The sequence below is a fragment of the Biomphalaria glabrata genome, chromosome 2 (assembly GCF_947242115.1).
Source record: "Biomphalaria glabrata chromosome 2, xgBioGlab47.1, whole genome shotgun sequence".
Lineage (NCBI taxonomy): Eukaryota > Metazoa > Mollusca > Gastropoda > Planorbidae > Biomphalaria > Biomphalaria glabrata.
Genome location: NC_074712.1, coordinates 9463370 through 9479361, shown reverse-complemented (window position 1 = coordinate 9479361; position 15992 = coordinate 9463370). Strand labels below are relative to the sequence as shown.

The 15992-nt window shown below is 32.5% G+C and overlaps 1 protein-coding gene across 2 annotated transcripts; it reads right to left on the bottom strand.

Annotated features, from left to right (window-relative positions):
* Positions 1-367: 367 nt before the first annotated feature.
* On the bottom strand, positions 368-15870 carry LOC106060636 (ras GTPase-activating protein-binding protein 2-like). Of its 2 annotated transcripts, none has more exons than XM_056019035.1 (11): positions 15732-15870; positions 11111-11224; positions 10672-10753; positions 9498-9762; positions 8333-8432; positions 4609-4853; positions 4296-4479; positions 3972-4171; positions 3623-3681; positions 3318-3377; positions 368-2900 (listed from the first exon to the last, which is right to left on the bottom strand). In XM_056019035.1, exons 1-11 carry the CDS (start codon positions 15752-15754, stop codon positions 2631-2633), a joined length of 1602 nt encoding a protein of 533 aa, XP_055875010.1. In that variant the 5' UTR covers positions 15755-15870; the 3' UTR covers positions 368-2630. The 2 variants fall into 2 exon arrangements, with proteins under 2 accessions (XP_055875010.1, XP_055875011.1); XM_056019036.1 differs by lacking the exon at positions 15732-15870 and adding an exon at positions 15578-15721.
* Positions 15871-15992: the final 122 nt, after the last annotated feature.

Below are 15992 nucleotides of genomic sequence, written 5' to 3'. Positions count from 1 at the left end.
CATTTTCAGTAATTCCACCAATCATTGACCGTGCTCCATCAATTAAGAGTTGACTTGAAATGTATGTTTCCATGATCAAGTAAAGACCAGTTAATAGGCCCAACAATACAGTGGAAGGGAACAGGGAGGGACAATTCTTCACAAGGAGATTCAACAAGAAAATTATTGATATTCCTAACAAGTGGGTGAAAAAAGTCATTCAGTGCATAGAAAATGTTTTATTTGCATTATCATAGATAAAGACTTGTTGCAGATTTTATTCCAATTCCATTAGATAAAGCTCATTTTTTATTATTATTATTTATGTTTGTATAGTTTAGTATAAACATGCTACTAGCTTTAAATCACTAACTCTGAAACAAATGAATCAACCAGTTCAAGACAAAGTTTATTCTGAAGAAAAATACAATGTTCATTTCAAAGTCACAGGAGTCTAATCAAGTGGAAATCTCAACAAACTACCCTTTATGTATTGGCAGGAGTCACAAATCTAACCATTCTCAATTTGGGATGGCGGTGAATTTTAATCTGCAAATAGTCTGAAAAATTTAATATTCTATAAATAAATACAACTTTTAGCTTTAAAGTGTATAAAACTTCATGCACAAACCTGTTCAAATGATGCATTGGATGAAGTAAAACTGACATAAAAACAAGTCCTGTAGAACTAAACCTGGTCATTTTTTTTTATTACAAACTTAGTCAAAATGTTTTTGGAAGGCAGTTGAAACAAAATGTGATGAACAGAATTAAGTATTCAACTTCAATTTATTGCAGTCAACAGACAAATATGCACACAATGAGAAAACAAAAATTTGTTCCAAATAGACTCCCAAAATGATTTTCAGTCACTCACAATACTTACAAGCAGGTTTCTAGAAATACTGTCACCATTTCCTGGTCTTTTTCAAGTCAGTTTTTCAATAATACAAACTAGTGGACATTTCATTTACACTCTACAAGTTTCATTATTACAATACACCACTTGTCTCTCAGGAATGTTTGACCCAACTACTAGCAGTTTGTTTCATTGACTTAGTATCCAATAAAAATCTTTTTTTAATCAAATAAAATAATTGCATAGCTGTAATAATTGTAGGCCAAGTATGATCTACAAGTCAAGCCAAATAAAAGTAGGACATGGCCAAGGATAACACAGCTTTTAATTACATCATTGATGTACAAGTTTGGACAGGAGGACAAACTGTGATGCTGAATCACAATGTGTGACAGAAAAGGAAAATAATTCAAGTTTGGAACCCGATACCACACTATAGATGTAACCAAATCCAGTAAAACTTTCAACCAGTTTCTTGGCAATTGAGCATTTGTAAATATTACTAATGGCATGCTCGCAATAGTGCCAGAACCAGACTCGGATGTTTCATTCATCTCATACAACACGTAGGCATCAAACACAGCTTATCACAACAAACTTTAACAAATGGCATTCACAGATATACAACTTTTCTTTTTTTAAATAACATTTTAGATATGAATTCATCATGAAAAAAAAAAGTTTATTTAGCGGTTTCCCACATTTTGTTTTTTTACAAGAGAACAAGTGAATTATAACTACAAAGAACACTGCTCATACTCTAACATACAGCTCTCACAACAATGACAATGGAAGGATGATAACACGTGGTGGGGGATTCCGAATGCTGTACTTATGAAAATGATATGAGAAGGATGTAGTATGTGCGTCTTTCCATTCTAAGGCTAGTAGGAGGGAGCCTGTCAAAACAGCTGCAGTTACAAATGGTTCAGTGAAAACATAACAGTAGTTAAATTAGTTTAACAAACAGAATGCCACTGAGTCATAAATATATTATGCACACAATCTTATAGTTATCAGAGCTTACAAGATGGAAATATATTTACTGTTCACACCTGCCAATGCATACTTGCCATCAATGTTCTGTGACAGCTAATGTTAAACTTATTTAATATATACTGATTAAGTTATGTCAACACCAAGAATCTCCAATAGCAACCAACTGAGACCGATCTTCCATCCTGTGATGTATTGGACAATGTTTTTAAAGAATTGGTTACTTTGGAGCAAACTTGATTTTTTTTTTTTTTAATTGCATGGCTTGATTTATTTTCTGGGTACAACAGAACAAAAAAGTTCTCAACTCTTGAAGGGTAAACAAAAAGTTTACTTAGCGCTTCTTTTGTATAAAGCCTTAATATTTCAAGAACTTTTTATGACCAAAACCAATGCAAGTGGTGATTTAAAAAAAAAAAAAACAACAAACAAAATTGTAAAAAAAAAAAAAAAAAAAAAAAAATTAACTGTAAACTATGTAAAAATAAGCAAAGAATTAATCACAACAATGAAAATCTGTCTGATATTTACAAGGATAAAGAAATATGATGAGACACACAGACAAAAACCCTGTACATAGACAGTTAACAATACATTGGGCCAGCACAGTGCCAGCTGTGTTGACTGAGCCTTCTGCTATACAGACCAACTAGCCAAATGTTTAAAAAAAATACAATGATATAAATAAAGGTTAGAAGGTAAAGACGCACACACCTTAAAAGCAGATTTTTTTTTAAAACCTAAAGTCAGGTCTGATTTTTTTTTTTAAACATTAAATGATGGGAAACAAGTCATGTCAGCGACGTCCTTGGGACATTCCACCACGATTGGGTGAGCCACGCATATCTTGTCGATTATTAAACCCGCTGCCACTTTTAATGTTGCCACGTCCTCCAGGGCCACCACGATCATTGCCATATGGTGGACCAGAAGATCTTCCCATGCCTTGTCCACCCATGCCACCTCCCCTAGACATGCCTCTGTTACCACCTCGCAGGCCATCTCGGGGCTTCTTCTCTTCAACATTCAGACGATGTTCTCCTTTATACTTGATTGACTGATTAGCCTACAAAAGTAATAAAACAAAATACTACAGTGTATTCACAGTAACTCAGATAAAATATCTAAAACATTTGTTGAAAGAGAACATACTTATACTTTAAATGCAAGTGCTAAAGACATTTAAGTGCCTGTTTTACCAAAATCTGTGAGAAGGCCAGCCTGTAGGAGCTGCCTAGTACTACACCAACTCAGTGAATTTTTTTTTTACCTGCATCCTATTGCTTAACTTAGAACTAACTTGTATTTATGAAACCACATGGGCTTAAAACTTAACCCACCCAATTCAATACCCAATACTTACATTGTATTTTAAATAAATACAGTATTAATAAATAGTATTCAACCTGTATGTTCAACTTTCAACTTAAATCACTTTAAGAGACAAAATAATATAACAGAGTATACCATACAAAAAAATTACCTTTAATTTTAAAACTTCCTGCACAATTTCAGGGCTTTCAAAAACCACAAACCCAAAATTCTGTAAAGGTAAAAAAAAAAAATAGATACACATATAAAAGTTACAATTTTAAATAATGATCCAAATCAAACATTAAAGGACTTGTTTAGTAACAGCTCAGCACAAAATCAAATCAAATATGAATCAGTCGCAACTTACAAACATCACTGCTGTATACAATTCAACATTCTTACTGGACTCTACCTAAATGTAGGGTTTCACTAGCCATTTGGTAATAATATTTAGAGCATTTGGTGAAAACTTACTGGCACTTTTCCACCTCCACTTTTTGTATTGATTCTCAGTTCCTCAACACGGCCATACTCTGCAACACACAAACATCAACTTAATTACTTTTACTAGCTATTAAAAAAAACAACAATAATAAAACCTTATTTGGTTTGCTCAGAAATGAGTACTAAAAAGAAACTTATCAGCATAGTTCTTTAAGAGAGGGCAAGTTTCATATAATCATCATAGCAAACAATCTGAATAAATATGAATTAGTCATAATAGTCATCTAAACTGTAGGCAATAAAACCAATATATTTGAATTGTTAAAATCAGACACAACACTAACAAATAGATATTAAAATATAATTTGAAGCCTCTTACGTTCAAAAAATTCTTTTAATTCCGCCTCAGTTATGTTGAGTGGCAAGTTGCCAACAAAAAGCTGTTGATTATCAGCATATTTAGATCCTCCACCCCCAACACTGTTAGAACGACGTCCATTAACACTGTCTGCATCACCATCCCCATCACCACGGCTAACACTATTCCTTTCACGATCAACATAGCGTTCCCTTGGAGCCCTGTCAGTTATTAAGAAAATGTGATACATCAGTTATTAAGAAAATGTGATAATAATATTAAGGCTTAAGTATATAACTTAAAAAAAAAAAAATTTAAAAAAATCTGAAAATGTCAATTACAAACCTAGGTGCCCTTTGAGACTGAGGTGGCTGTGATGAAACACCATCCTGCTTTGGTGGCTCAGTACGAGATGGTGGGGGCTTAGCTGCATGACTAACTGGGGGAGGAGGATAGGAGCTTTGGGGAGGAGCAACACCACCAGGTGTATTTTTACTAGCCAAAGCTGCCCAAGTTACTGGCTTTGGCCCTGAAAAGGAGCATTTAATAAAACAAATTTAGCAAAACAAAAATTTAAAAAAATAAACCATACTGATAATATGAGCATACAATACACACACACACAAAAAGCTTGTGTAGTAATAAAAAAAAGGAATACCTGGCTGGGGTTCATTAAACTCCTGTTGAACTGGTTCAGTAACAGCTGGCTTCGACTCTGCCTTCGGCTCATAGCTCTTATGCTCAAACTTCTCTTCAGGCACCAACACTTCTTCAACACGAGTCTGTTCTCTTTCAACGACTGGTACTATTTCGACTTCCTGCTTTTGAGAAACTGGTGGCGCTTGAATATGAACTGGAGAAGGTTCAGGAACTTTTAATGGTTCCTCTAGAGCTGGGCCATTACTGAAAGTGTACAACACAGAAAAATCATATTTTAGTGTTAGTCTTACATAGTTCAAAATTGTGATAAAATAAGGGGGGAAAATGTGCATTTAATGACCCAATTATTTCTAGTATAAATATTACTTAGAATAGCCTCAAACAGTATCTGTACTATCAAGATATTTGAATAGTATATTATAACACATTAATTAAGTCTTTCATTATAAAAGCAGTTATATGCAAACCACATCATGTTTGTATTTATAATTTTAATAGCGTGTTTGCATATTTTAGGGTACATTACATTTGTAACATGCTATTTTTCTAGCAATATAAAAATTGACAATAAAATGTATGTTGTAAACAACTTATTATAATAACCTTTCAAAATAGGTTTAAATGAAAAATGTGTAATTGTCATTAAAGCATCATCAAGGGAAAAAAAATAGAGATTACAAAATAAAATTATAATATAACAACATAGAATTCTTAATACATAAATATATAAACCAAAAACCCATACTAGTTGTGAAAGTCTGTAAGCACTTCTTGAAAAACTTAAAATGTAGGTATTTAACATGTTCTAAACAATACCTCATTTCCACTTTTGAAAATCATAGATTGCTGTTTTACATTAATTCATATCACTTTGAAACAAAATTACTCAAAGGCTAATTTTTTTTTTTTATATTTGAACAAAATTTCTAGCCTTTTAGTACTAAATGTACTGATAGGCACAATAACTAAAAAAAAACTTTTTAAAATAAGGTCCTTAGAGTGAGCTTTTGAAGAGATAACCAGAGGAAGGTGTCAAACTAAAGTCAGGGTTCATAGCCAATTTCATGAATGATTTTCCAGGTATTTTCCAGGTTTTCAAGGTAGAGTTTTAGATTTTCAAGGTATGCATCGCACCATAGCAATCAATATATATGTATATATACATACATATGACATAAATATGTAAAAAGAACAATATATATATATATATATATTAAATCTAAAAACCCTCATTAAAATGTATGCTGATAAGTTGAAATCATACCTCCAAAAAAAAAAAAAAAAGAATTCATCTCTAGTGTTTCCTAAGCATTTAAATGCAACTTTTTAATACATTAGAAAACACACACAAGCTTGCACTACAGAAGAATAACTTTTTAAAAATATGAGATGTAATTCAGCTAAAACTGTCGCAATCTGAAGTTGGAAATTTTCTTAAATTGACAGATTTAAAAAAAAAAATATTTCATTCTTACTATAGCAGTTGACTTGCTTTCCATCAGTTTTAAGTACCGGTAAATTACAACCAAAATAACTCTACGGGCTTTTCTACAGCTGTGTGCGAAATATTTTCGTTAAATCTACAGTAGATCTAGACTCTAATTTAAATCCCTAAATTCGCGGACTTTTCACGGCTGTGAGAGAATTATCTTCACTCTATTCTATTGGATTAGCGTAAATTAAGTCTAGGTCTAAGTCACTAAATTCGCGGACTTTTTTCGAAATATCTTCACTGAATCACCGTAAATCTAGTCCCTAAAATTCGCGGACTTTTCACGGCTGTGTGCGAATTATTTTCACTGAATCTACCGTAAATCTAGAGTCTAGATCTAAGTCACTAATTTCGCGGACTTTTCACGGCTGTCACTGCTTCTACAGTCTAGATCTAATTAAGTCACTAAATTGGCGGACTTTTCACGGCTGTGAAATTATCTTTACTGAATCTATCGTAGATCTAGACTCTATAGGTTCTAACTCAATGTCACTAAACTTCGCGTACTTTTAACGGCTGTGAGAGAATTATCTTCACTAGATTCTAGTGATTTAGCGTAAATCTAGAATCTAGCGTATTTCTAGAGCAATCTAGACATTAGATGTACCTGTATCTAGATCCTTAAATTAACTAAAATTCACGGAGTTTTCAGGTTAAGCGCGAATTATCTTCACTAGATCTAACTTAGATCTAAATCTAGATACTATTTCTAGTTAGATGAGAAGGATGGATCGTGAGAAGACTCAAAAGTAAAGTACCGGTAGCAATTATACTTAAACACTGAATCATAATCTCCAAATACAAAATCTAATAAAATACTCAGAAAGACACAAAGATAAGATGATATACCGGTACGGACTTTCCACGCGAAGTCACTCTTACTGTTACAAGAAGAAGATTTTCGGCGAGGGAGGGCCCGGAGGGGTGTAGCCTTCACATTAGGCTGCTAATTGCTCTAGTTATAGACAATAGTCACTACAGACTAGATCTAGCGCGTCTTCAGTCGTAACAGTGAAAGGAAAATAGTGCTAAGTGAAATGCTTGCTTGAGCCAAGGTCGTTTTCAATCACGAGGTCGCGCTTCACAAGTGGGTGAAAGGCGGTGTAGACGCGTCATCACTGGTCAGCTCAATGTAACCGGGAAAAAAACGAAAATAAACACCTGGTATCGGGAGGGAAAGAACTCAAGGTCCAGTTTTAAAATTCAAGGTTTTTTCACCGTTTTTTACGAAATTCAAGGCTTTTTCAAGGCCTTGAATTTAATATAAAATTCAAGGTGTTTTCCAGGTTTTCAAGGTGGCTACGAACCCTGTAAAGTAAACTCATAGCAAGATAGTAGATAGTTTAAGAGCAAGGTGTAGATGACACAAAAGCATTGCAGAAATGGTGAGCCCTGACTAGGCTAGGCTACCACTTATTTAAATAAATCGTTATACAAGCTTTTGAAGAGATAACCAGAGGAAGGTGTCAAACTAAAGTAAACTCATAGCAAGATAGTAGATAGTTTAAGAGCAAGGTGTAGATGACACAAAAGCATTGCAGAAATGGTGAGCCTTGACTAGGCTAGGCTGCCACTTATTTAAATAAATCGTTATACAAAGCCTTCATTATTTCTGTGAAAGATCTTACTTTTATAGATTGACTTCCATACTAATAAGGAATGGACCAGTAGATGAGAGGATGAAAGTCCTGAAAAAAAAACAGATTTCTGGGGGAAATCTTGAAAAAGTATTACCCCTGCTAGGAATGGGGAATAGGATCAATGGTGCTTTAAAGATATATGAACCTGGCTAACTAGAAGACTCAAAACTTTAAACCCCCAATGGAAAAAATATTAGTAGTGTGGTAATAGTTCAGCAACAACTGTGCATGACAAAAAAGTTGTGCAGGTATACAGTTCTGCCAAATGTGTATTGTAGGCACTTCTGGAAAAGACATGCACTGAACAAAGCCAAAATGGTGCTGCACAAAATCTACTAAGAAGATAGCTGGGCTAAATATTTGAGTTAGCAGATAAAAATGTTTGGGTAAACAAAAAAAGGTGCAATATTTTGTCATTATTTTGTAAACAGAGTTGAAGCTAGGTCGGCGCATGCCCTTATTTTCGTAGCATTTTAATTCACTACTTTCTCTCTTAAAAACTTGGTCCCTGGTGCTGTTATTCATTTATGTTTAATATATGTATGTATCATTATTTTGTAATATGCATTTTCATGCTAATTTAAATTTACCTCAAAGGCACCTGTTCATAATAAGGAGATGACACCACAGGGCTTTGTGGAGCCTGATCTTGACCATTATCCATAGCATCTCTAGGATCAGTTATAAATCCTGCAAAGATAAGTTTTCTAATTCTCATTTTTTCATAAACATTTTAAATTTCAAGCCAGGTATATAAGGGGAAGATCAATGTGGATTAATTTATTTAAATTACTTGTGTCCCACATTGAAAGAACTTATTGAGCTGTTACATATAAGCATATTCTATTAAATTATTCAAATATTCTAAATTGGAACTGTGTTTCTGCATTCTGTTCAAACAGACCTGCATCACTACTAAGTGAAAACCATACAACACCGACATGACAATCATTATGAATAAATACTAGATTAGCAAATGCTAGATTAAATTAAATCTAGATATTAGATTTCAATGATAGGTAAAACCAAACTTAATTCCACCAGCCAGCGAACCAGCTTTTTCTGGAATTTCTTGAAATGCGAATATCCATGAACTCACTGTAGCACAAATTTATTTTTTTTAACATTGTAGAAAAATCATGTCAGCCTACATCCATGCATGAGTTTACATCAAATGAGTGTATTATAAGAAAAAATTCAGAAACTTTGCAATAAAATTGAAGCAGACACATATAATGTAGGTCTAGGCTCTCAATTAGCCTAAAGTTAACTAATATTTTAGGGTTTTTTTACTAAAAAAAATTAATTTCATAAAAACTATTTGTACTTTCACTTACAGCTCGAATGATAAAATGTTAAACTTTATTAGATCAAGAACTAGAAAGAAAGAGGAGGGGGGGGGGGGAGGGGGGGCATGGCTCTGACATAGGGGAAAAGTTAAAGCTAGGGACTGGGGGCAGGTAGAGTGGGGCACTAAATTCCTGAACATAAAATAAATACATTAGACCTGAATAAAAAGCAAAAATATTAAATATAAGCAACCTACTTTTACAATTTCTAGGGTGTACTACCTCAATTATTGTCTAAGTGACATGTCAATCAGGCTTCTCTAGATTTTTGGTAAATTTACTATAGATCTAGTTTCACTCATTGTAACAGTAATTTCATTTATAATTAGCCTGGGTACTTAAAAATTGTTTAGGATCTAAAGGGACACAAATCTGAATAGCACACCAATAGAAAAAAACAACTTACTATCAGAATCATCAACCTCGCCGTCATCATCATGAAAGACTTCGTCTTGGTATCGAAATATGTCATTGTGGACATAAAATTTTTTAGGGGTCTGAGGTACCAGCACAAATGTCTGCATGAATCGTCTCATGGGTTCCCCATTGTTGCTAAGTTCCCCTGTCACTTGAACAACAACAGAATCCTCAACAGTTGCCTGGGCATCAACCTGACGAATCTTGGCATGACAATCATTGAAGTTGAGTGACACTATCTTTTTATGGATTGCCTTCAAAATAAAAAAAAATAACATGTAAAACAGGTTTTTAAAAAGTCAATGCATCATTTGAGAGCTGATGACATTTTGTAAGTGAATTCTTCACTCTTAATAACTAATGTATGATTGATTAAAAAAAGGAAAATTTTTAGAATGTAACAATTCACCCCGCCCGAAAAAAAAAAAAAAAAAAAAAAAATGGTTATGCCCTATTATAAATCTACTAAGAGTGTATACAATTTTAGACTAGTGATAATATCCAGACATGGTAGCATTAACAGACAGTCTAGAATAGAATACTGAATCTATATCTAGTCAGATATAGGGTACAGAAGATTCTAGTTTGGTAACATAGGCTTAAAAAGAAAAGTAGCATTAAAATAAAGTTAGGTAACGAATGACAGATTAAAAAAAATTAAACTTTTTACCCCACCAAAAAAATCCAGGTTAAGCACATGTATAAATCTACAATTCTACAAACATAAACAATTTTCTAGTTTGTTGATATAGATCCAGAAATGGCAACATTAAAAATCGATAGTCAAGATTAGAATGCTAGATCTAGATATATGGTATAGAAGATTCTAGTATGGTCATAGGTCTAAAAATCCAGACTTAGAAGATGATGTAAAAATATATACATAAACTGTCAAATTTCTAGGAAAATTGTTAGAGCCGTTTTCAAGATTAACCTATGAAGAATTTTTAAGCTGATAAGAGGAATTGTAAAACAAAAATTTTTTTTTAGTAGCTCAGACTAATGCACATCATAGAATCAGACGCAACTTACAAACATCATTGCTACTAAAAGTTATTTACAGAATGAAAAACTTTAGATGCCAAAGATATCTGGTAATGAAATAAAAATTCTAATATAAAACAATAGCTGCAATAAGGTCTTAAAATAATAGAAAATCTCACCTCTTGACCAATGACTGGAGGTTGTTCATTTCCTGCTTTCTCTACACCTCCATGTACAAATGCAGAGTTATTGCTATAAAAACTAAAAATAAAATAAAATGTAACTGTTAAACTTCATTTTTCAGATAGCAAAAAAAAACATTTTTTGACTCAGAAGTAAAATAAGGAAAACAAAACATCACAACTTATATTAAGTATAACTATCTTACACTCAGATCACTATATTTACAATAATGTTAAACACTTCCCCTAGAGCATGAGTAAATGAGACCATAATAAAAAAAATTATGAGCTGAGAAAATTTTTTCTTTTAGATTTCAAGCCTCAGAATATCGAATTTCAAAACATTTCTAATAACTATTCTAACCTCTATGTTCAGATTCTCTTTCAACTTATACAAAGATTCCCTAGCTCAAACTGGTTAAAAAAAAAAACTAACCGATGAAGATGTAATGGTGCTTCATGGAGCATAGTATAGTATTGCCGAACAAATTCCCGGCCAACTTCCTGGGGTCCAGGAGTTTCCATTACCATTGTTCTGAAAGTGTACAAGCTGAAAAATAAAAAACATGTATTTTTGAATTTGATTATTCATTTAGAAAGGAACATTACAAGTAGATATGAACATTGAGTAGACAAATACTATAATTAAATTAAAGTAGCTCAGAATAATGCACATCATTTAATCAGACGCAACTTACAAACATCATTGCTACTAGAATAACTAGCAAGCCCTAGATTTTAAGAGAAAAATGAATTGCTATCATAAGTGAGACAAAAGTAGCAGTAGTTTGGTGAGGTTGACTAAAGTAGCTTGGTGAGGTTAGTTAATGAGAATTTGATTGGTAAATGAAAACCTGGCTTATTTGGTTTTATAAATAGAATTGGTAACATTATTTCATAATCATAGCAATGCTGTCCATTAAATTTATGTAAAATAAAAGGAGTGGGTGGTAATCATTTATGCATAAAAAAAAATCTGCATGGACACAATTATAAGAAGCTTAATTTGTGTTTTTAAAGATAATGCACGTCATATGTTGATCTGTATTTTTTATCTAATATTGATGCTCTAGACTTGAGCTTGTTTGAAGAAAAGTTTGAAGATAAGTAGATCTTGTCCAGTCTAGAATATAAATTCTTAACTATTCAACCCGCAGTGTAGCATACGCAGCTATTTAGTGGTGGGTGAACACCTCCTGAAAGACACAAATTGTCCAAATGGGTTTGAATGAAAGTGAATGAAAAGAAGGAATGGATTGTAAACTCAAGGAGGGTCATGGGGACGTTCTCAGAAGTGAATAGTGATAGTATCGATAAAAGCGGGAAGTATTTGAGACATCGCCACAATTTCAGCCTCACCACCATAAACGCCAAAAGTATTCATGTTGTCAAGCTGAGTGCATGACTGCTTTCGCGAGTAAGAACGATGGAAAGGGCTTTGGCATAGTTATCCCAATGTTAAAAACAGCCATCTTGCAAAGTTTGAGAGCAACAGTTTTGTCTATGACATTTTCCCATAAATATGCAACTGATAGAAATAAAGCCACCTGATGCAGGAATTTCAACTACATTGAAAGACCTGTTGACTCCATGAAATATACGTGAAAAGGTGGCCATGGTTAGAAAATGAAACAATATGAAGGTTAGAGAGTCTGCCTGCGTGTATACATGGTGCCCGCATGGTTGGGCAACGCAGAGACATGTTTTCCCCCTTTTCACCACAAAGTTACGTGGGGTAACTCCAGTCTAACTTGCAGAAATAAAGTTATTTTTCCATGACTTTTTTATCAAGGGTTAGAGAGTTAGCGTGCATGCATGGCCCGAATGGTTGGGCGACTAAGAGAATTATATATATAAACTAAAAAGGCAAATATAGATGAAATTATGTTTTAAATTATAAATTATTCTATACATAAAACTATATATACCGGTAATATATTCACTTTCATATATATATATATATATGAAAGTGAATAAATATATGTAGAATTCTACTAGAATGCATGATAAATTTGTGTTTTGACATTACTATTTATTTACAAATGAACATCTCATAAGTTATATACTAAAATTAAATTTAAGTAGCTCAGAATAATGCACATCATTAAATCAGACGCAACTTACAAACATCATTGCTACTTGAATAACAAGCAAGCCTACATTTTAAGAGAAAAAATTTATTGCTTAGATTAAGTGTGATAAAACCAATACAAAAGTAGCTAGATGATGTTAGTGGCCTAGGGAGAATAAGTTCGGTAAATCAAAAAAAAACAACTTCTGTCTAATCTGCTTTTTGGAAATACTGACTAGAAGCCACATGTTAGTCATGTTATATGCATGCTCTGTTAAGATATTAGATAATTAGATGTATATAAATTACTTAAATAACTATTGGTAATTAATTTGTTTGTTTGGTATTATGAACAAGGGAAATAAATATTTTAAAGTATTTTTTTGTATTTTGCTCGTTTGGAAATACATAACCGAAATATTTTATTTTGTATAAGTATAAGCAAATGGAAATGGACAGCATTGCTATGAACTTTGTTTCCACTTCTGTTAATAAGCCAAATACTTTACTTATTACTATATTATATTTATATGTCCTAGGACTTAAAAATAGCACTAACTCGTAAATTTAGAAAGACCTACTCTTCTTCTGGTGGAAGTAAAAAATGTAAACTTCCATTTATGTCAACTTTGACCATAAACCTAAACCAAACTCTTAAGCTAGTTAAAGCTGATGTTTTCCATATTATTTTAAAGTTCTGGTTGAGCTATGCACCTGTAAAATTGGTTAATTTTTTTAAAATTGATTCTTGTGTTTACATGTAAAAGAAATAATTGTGCAAAATTTCAGCTTGATCTGAGATTGGATGAGGGAGAAATGTGTACAAACTTTCTACCAGACAAAGAGTTAGTTTGTTTAAGTATAAGCTTTGTAAAATATGTGTGGACACCAATACAATGGTCTGAATAGTGAATAGTGTAATAAATGCCTTTACGCCTCATCTGATAATCATAATGTGATTATATTTACTTTAGTCAATTTACTATTAGAAATTAGATCTGCATTTTTCATCATGATTCATGGTACATTTCTTATTGAAGTTATCCCACTTGCTTGGATTAATTCAAATAATGTGTATGTCACTGTACGATTGCTCCTTCTTCCTTTAGGCATTAGACACCCTTAGTGCTATTTGAGTCACTTATTACAATATTATCAATATTAATATTAGTGCTATTTGAATCACTTATTACAATATTAGTGCTAAGTGTATGGAAAAGGATTGCCTGAACCAGCCAGGAAAACCAAACTGACCAAAGACTGTAACTTACTGTAAGAGTTTCAAAGAGTAAGTTTAAGTTCTCTAGGCTCTACAATACTATAATTAGATCTAGAGTAGTTTATGCTATTCGGACACCTATAGGCCATAATTTGAAAGTTTGACTTTGACAGCGCATTATTTTGCAATGGTTTGACATAGAAAAGAAAATGACGTATCAAAATCTTCTTTAGTTAAAGGAGAATAAGGATGACTACTTATATTTGTTCCCCAAACCTATATTTGTTATTATATTTAAGGTCAAAGAGGCCGTGTGTTTTCATTTAATTCGGACACATTTGACCCACATTATTTGATTCCGGACACCATAATTTATTTCGGACAGTCTCTATATTTAGGCATCAATAAACTCAGATTTTAATTCTATATTAACATTAACTAGATTTTAAGATCCCCAGGCATAGCCCCTCACAGGAAATCATTACGATGTTTTCAAACTATGCATAAATACGAACACAAAAAATAAAAATATGAACACACTTATTCTACCAAAATTAGGTCACTGGAATAGTGATCTCTGCACCGACTTTTAGACTTATTTTATGTTTGTTTATTTTATGTGTGTTGAATGTTAGGGGTTTGCATGATTAGATGTGTGTTGAATGTTTGTGGGTTTTTTTTTTGTTTATTAATTTAATAAATTTCTAATACAGATGATCTTTTGTAGTATAGTAGGCCCCTACAGGTTACGATAGCCATTCTTGCTAACTGAATCCTCTATATTCTCTCTATATAAATCTAGATCTATCTAGCAGGTCTAGATCTAAGCATTTAACTTCATTCAAAGTACCAAGCTCACTCCAAACATTTGCCCATTTATTCTCTATTAAAAAAAAACAACAACAAACGAACAAATATAATATAAGATCATTTTTATTGATGTCCAAAACTAGCTATCCGAAATAAATTTTGGTAAGAAAATCGTAATTTAATTCGGACACCGTATTAATTTTTTTTTGGTATAGAATTAGAAAACTTGGCTTATGAATCAAATAAATTAGCTCCAAAAACAGAATAAATATTGCCGGGCTCATTAGTATAGACTTAACCAATCAAAAAATATAGTCTTAGCTCTAGGAAGAGGTAAAGTCGTCCGGGTAACATAGGAAAAAACAACAACCTGACTAACAAATTTGAAATTCGTTTTTCTTACATAAAAAGACAGCTAAATGGAAGGAAATTGGGCCAGAATAATTGGAAAATGGACAAGCACATTATACAGCGCGCTAGTTTTATAATACATATTAAAATAATTATTTAATGACCACAAAAAACAGCGAATGTCCGAATTCATGTAATGTCCGAAATAAATAAACTACTATAATATAATATAAACTATACTAACTAAACTAAGATTATAAGATACTTTAGAGTTAGCAGTTAGAGTTTAGTCTTTACTCTTTACAATTACATAGATGATAGAATGATAATAGATCTATGAATCTATCGATCTGCAATCATGATTAGCTAATCATATTCCATAGATCGGTTAGAATACAGAAATAGAACAGCAAAATTTGGCTGGTCGGAAATAAAGAATCATGGAGTCTTACATGACAAAGGTGGTTGATAAGATTACTGCAAACTAAAAAACAGCCTGATAGCACTTTTGACAGTTAAATATCCAGTTTTTAGAAGTGTTAAATATCCTTTAATGAGCACATCTTCTGTAAACAAATATGGAAGGAATTAATATTGTATACTCACGAAAATAAAGAATTTTTTCTCATAAAATTCTATCCCTTAACACATGGGATGGTGCGCAGATCGGGTCTGAAATCACTAGGATTTGCGCATTTGGACTCTCGTGAAATGTGGGATGGAGACCCCTTTATTCGCCGAACATGTATAGTGAAAAAGTAATGCTTAAATTCAACATCTGGTGCTAACGAAAACAAAAACTTTTATTTAAAAAAAATATCAAAATATGAATTTTTATTTAAAAAATATGTTAAATGAAAAAAGAGT

Excerpts from the sequence above, each read along its gene's own strand:
- LOC106060636 (XM_056019035.1), bottom strand. The coding sequence starts at position 15,754 with ATGAGAAAAAATTCTTTATTTTC. Across the intron at positions 4,854-8,332 it reads TATGAACAGGTGCCTTTGAG|TAATGGCCCAGCTCTAGAGG; the intron begins GTAAATTTAAAT and ends GTACACTTTCAG. Across the intron at positions 4,172-4,295 it reads CAGTCTCAAAGGGCACCTAG|GGCTCCAAGGGAACGCTATG; the intron begins GTTTGTAATTGA and ends AATAACTGACAG.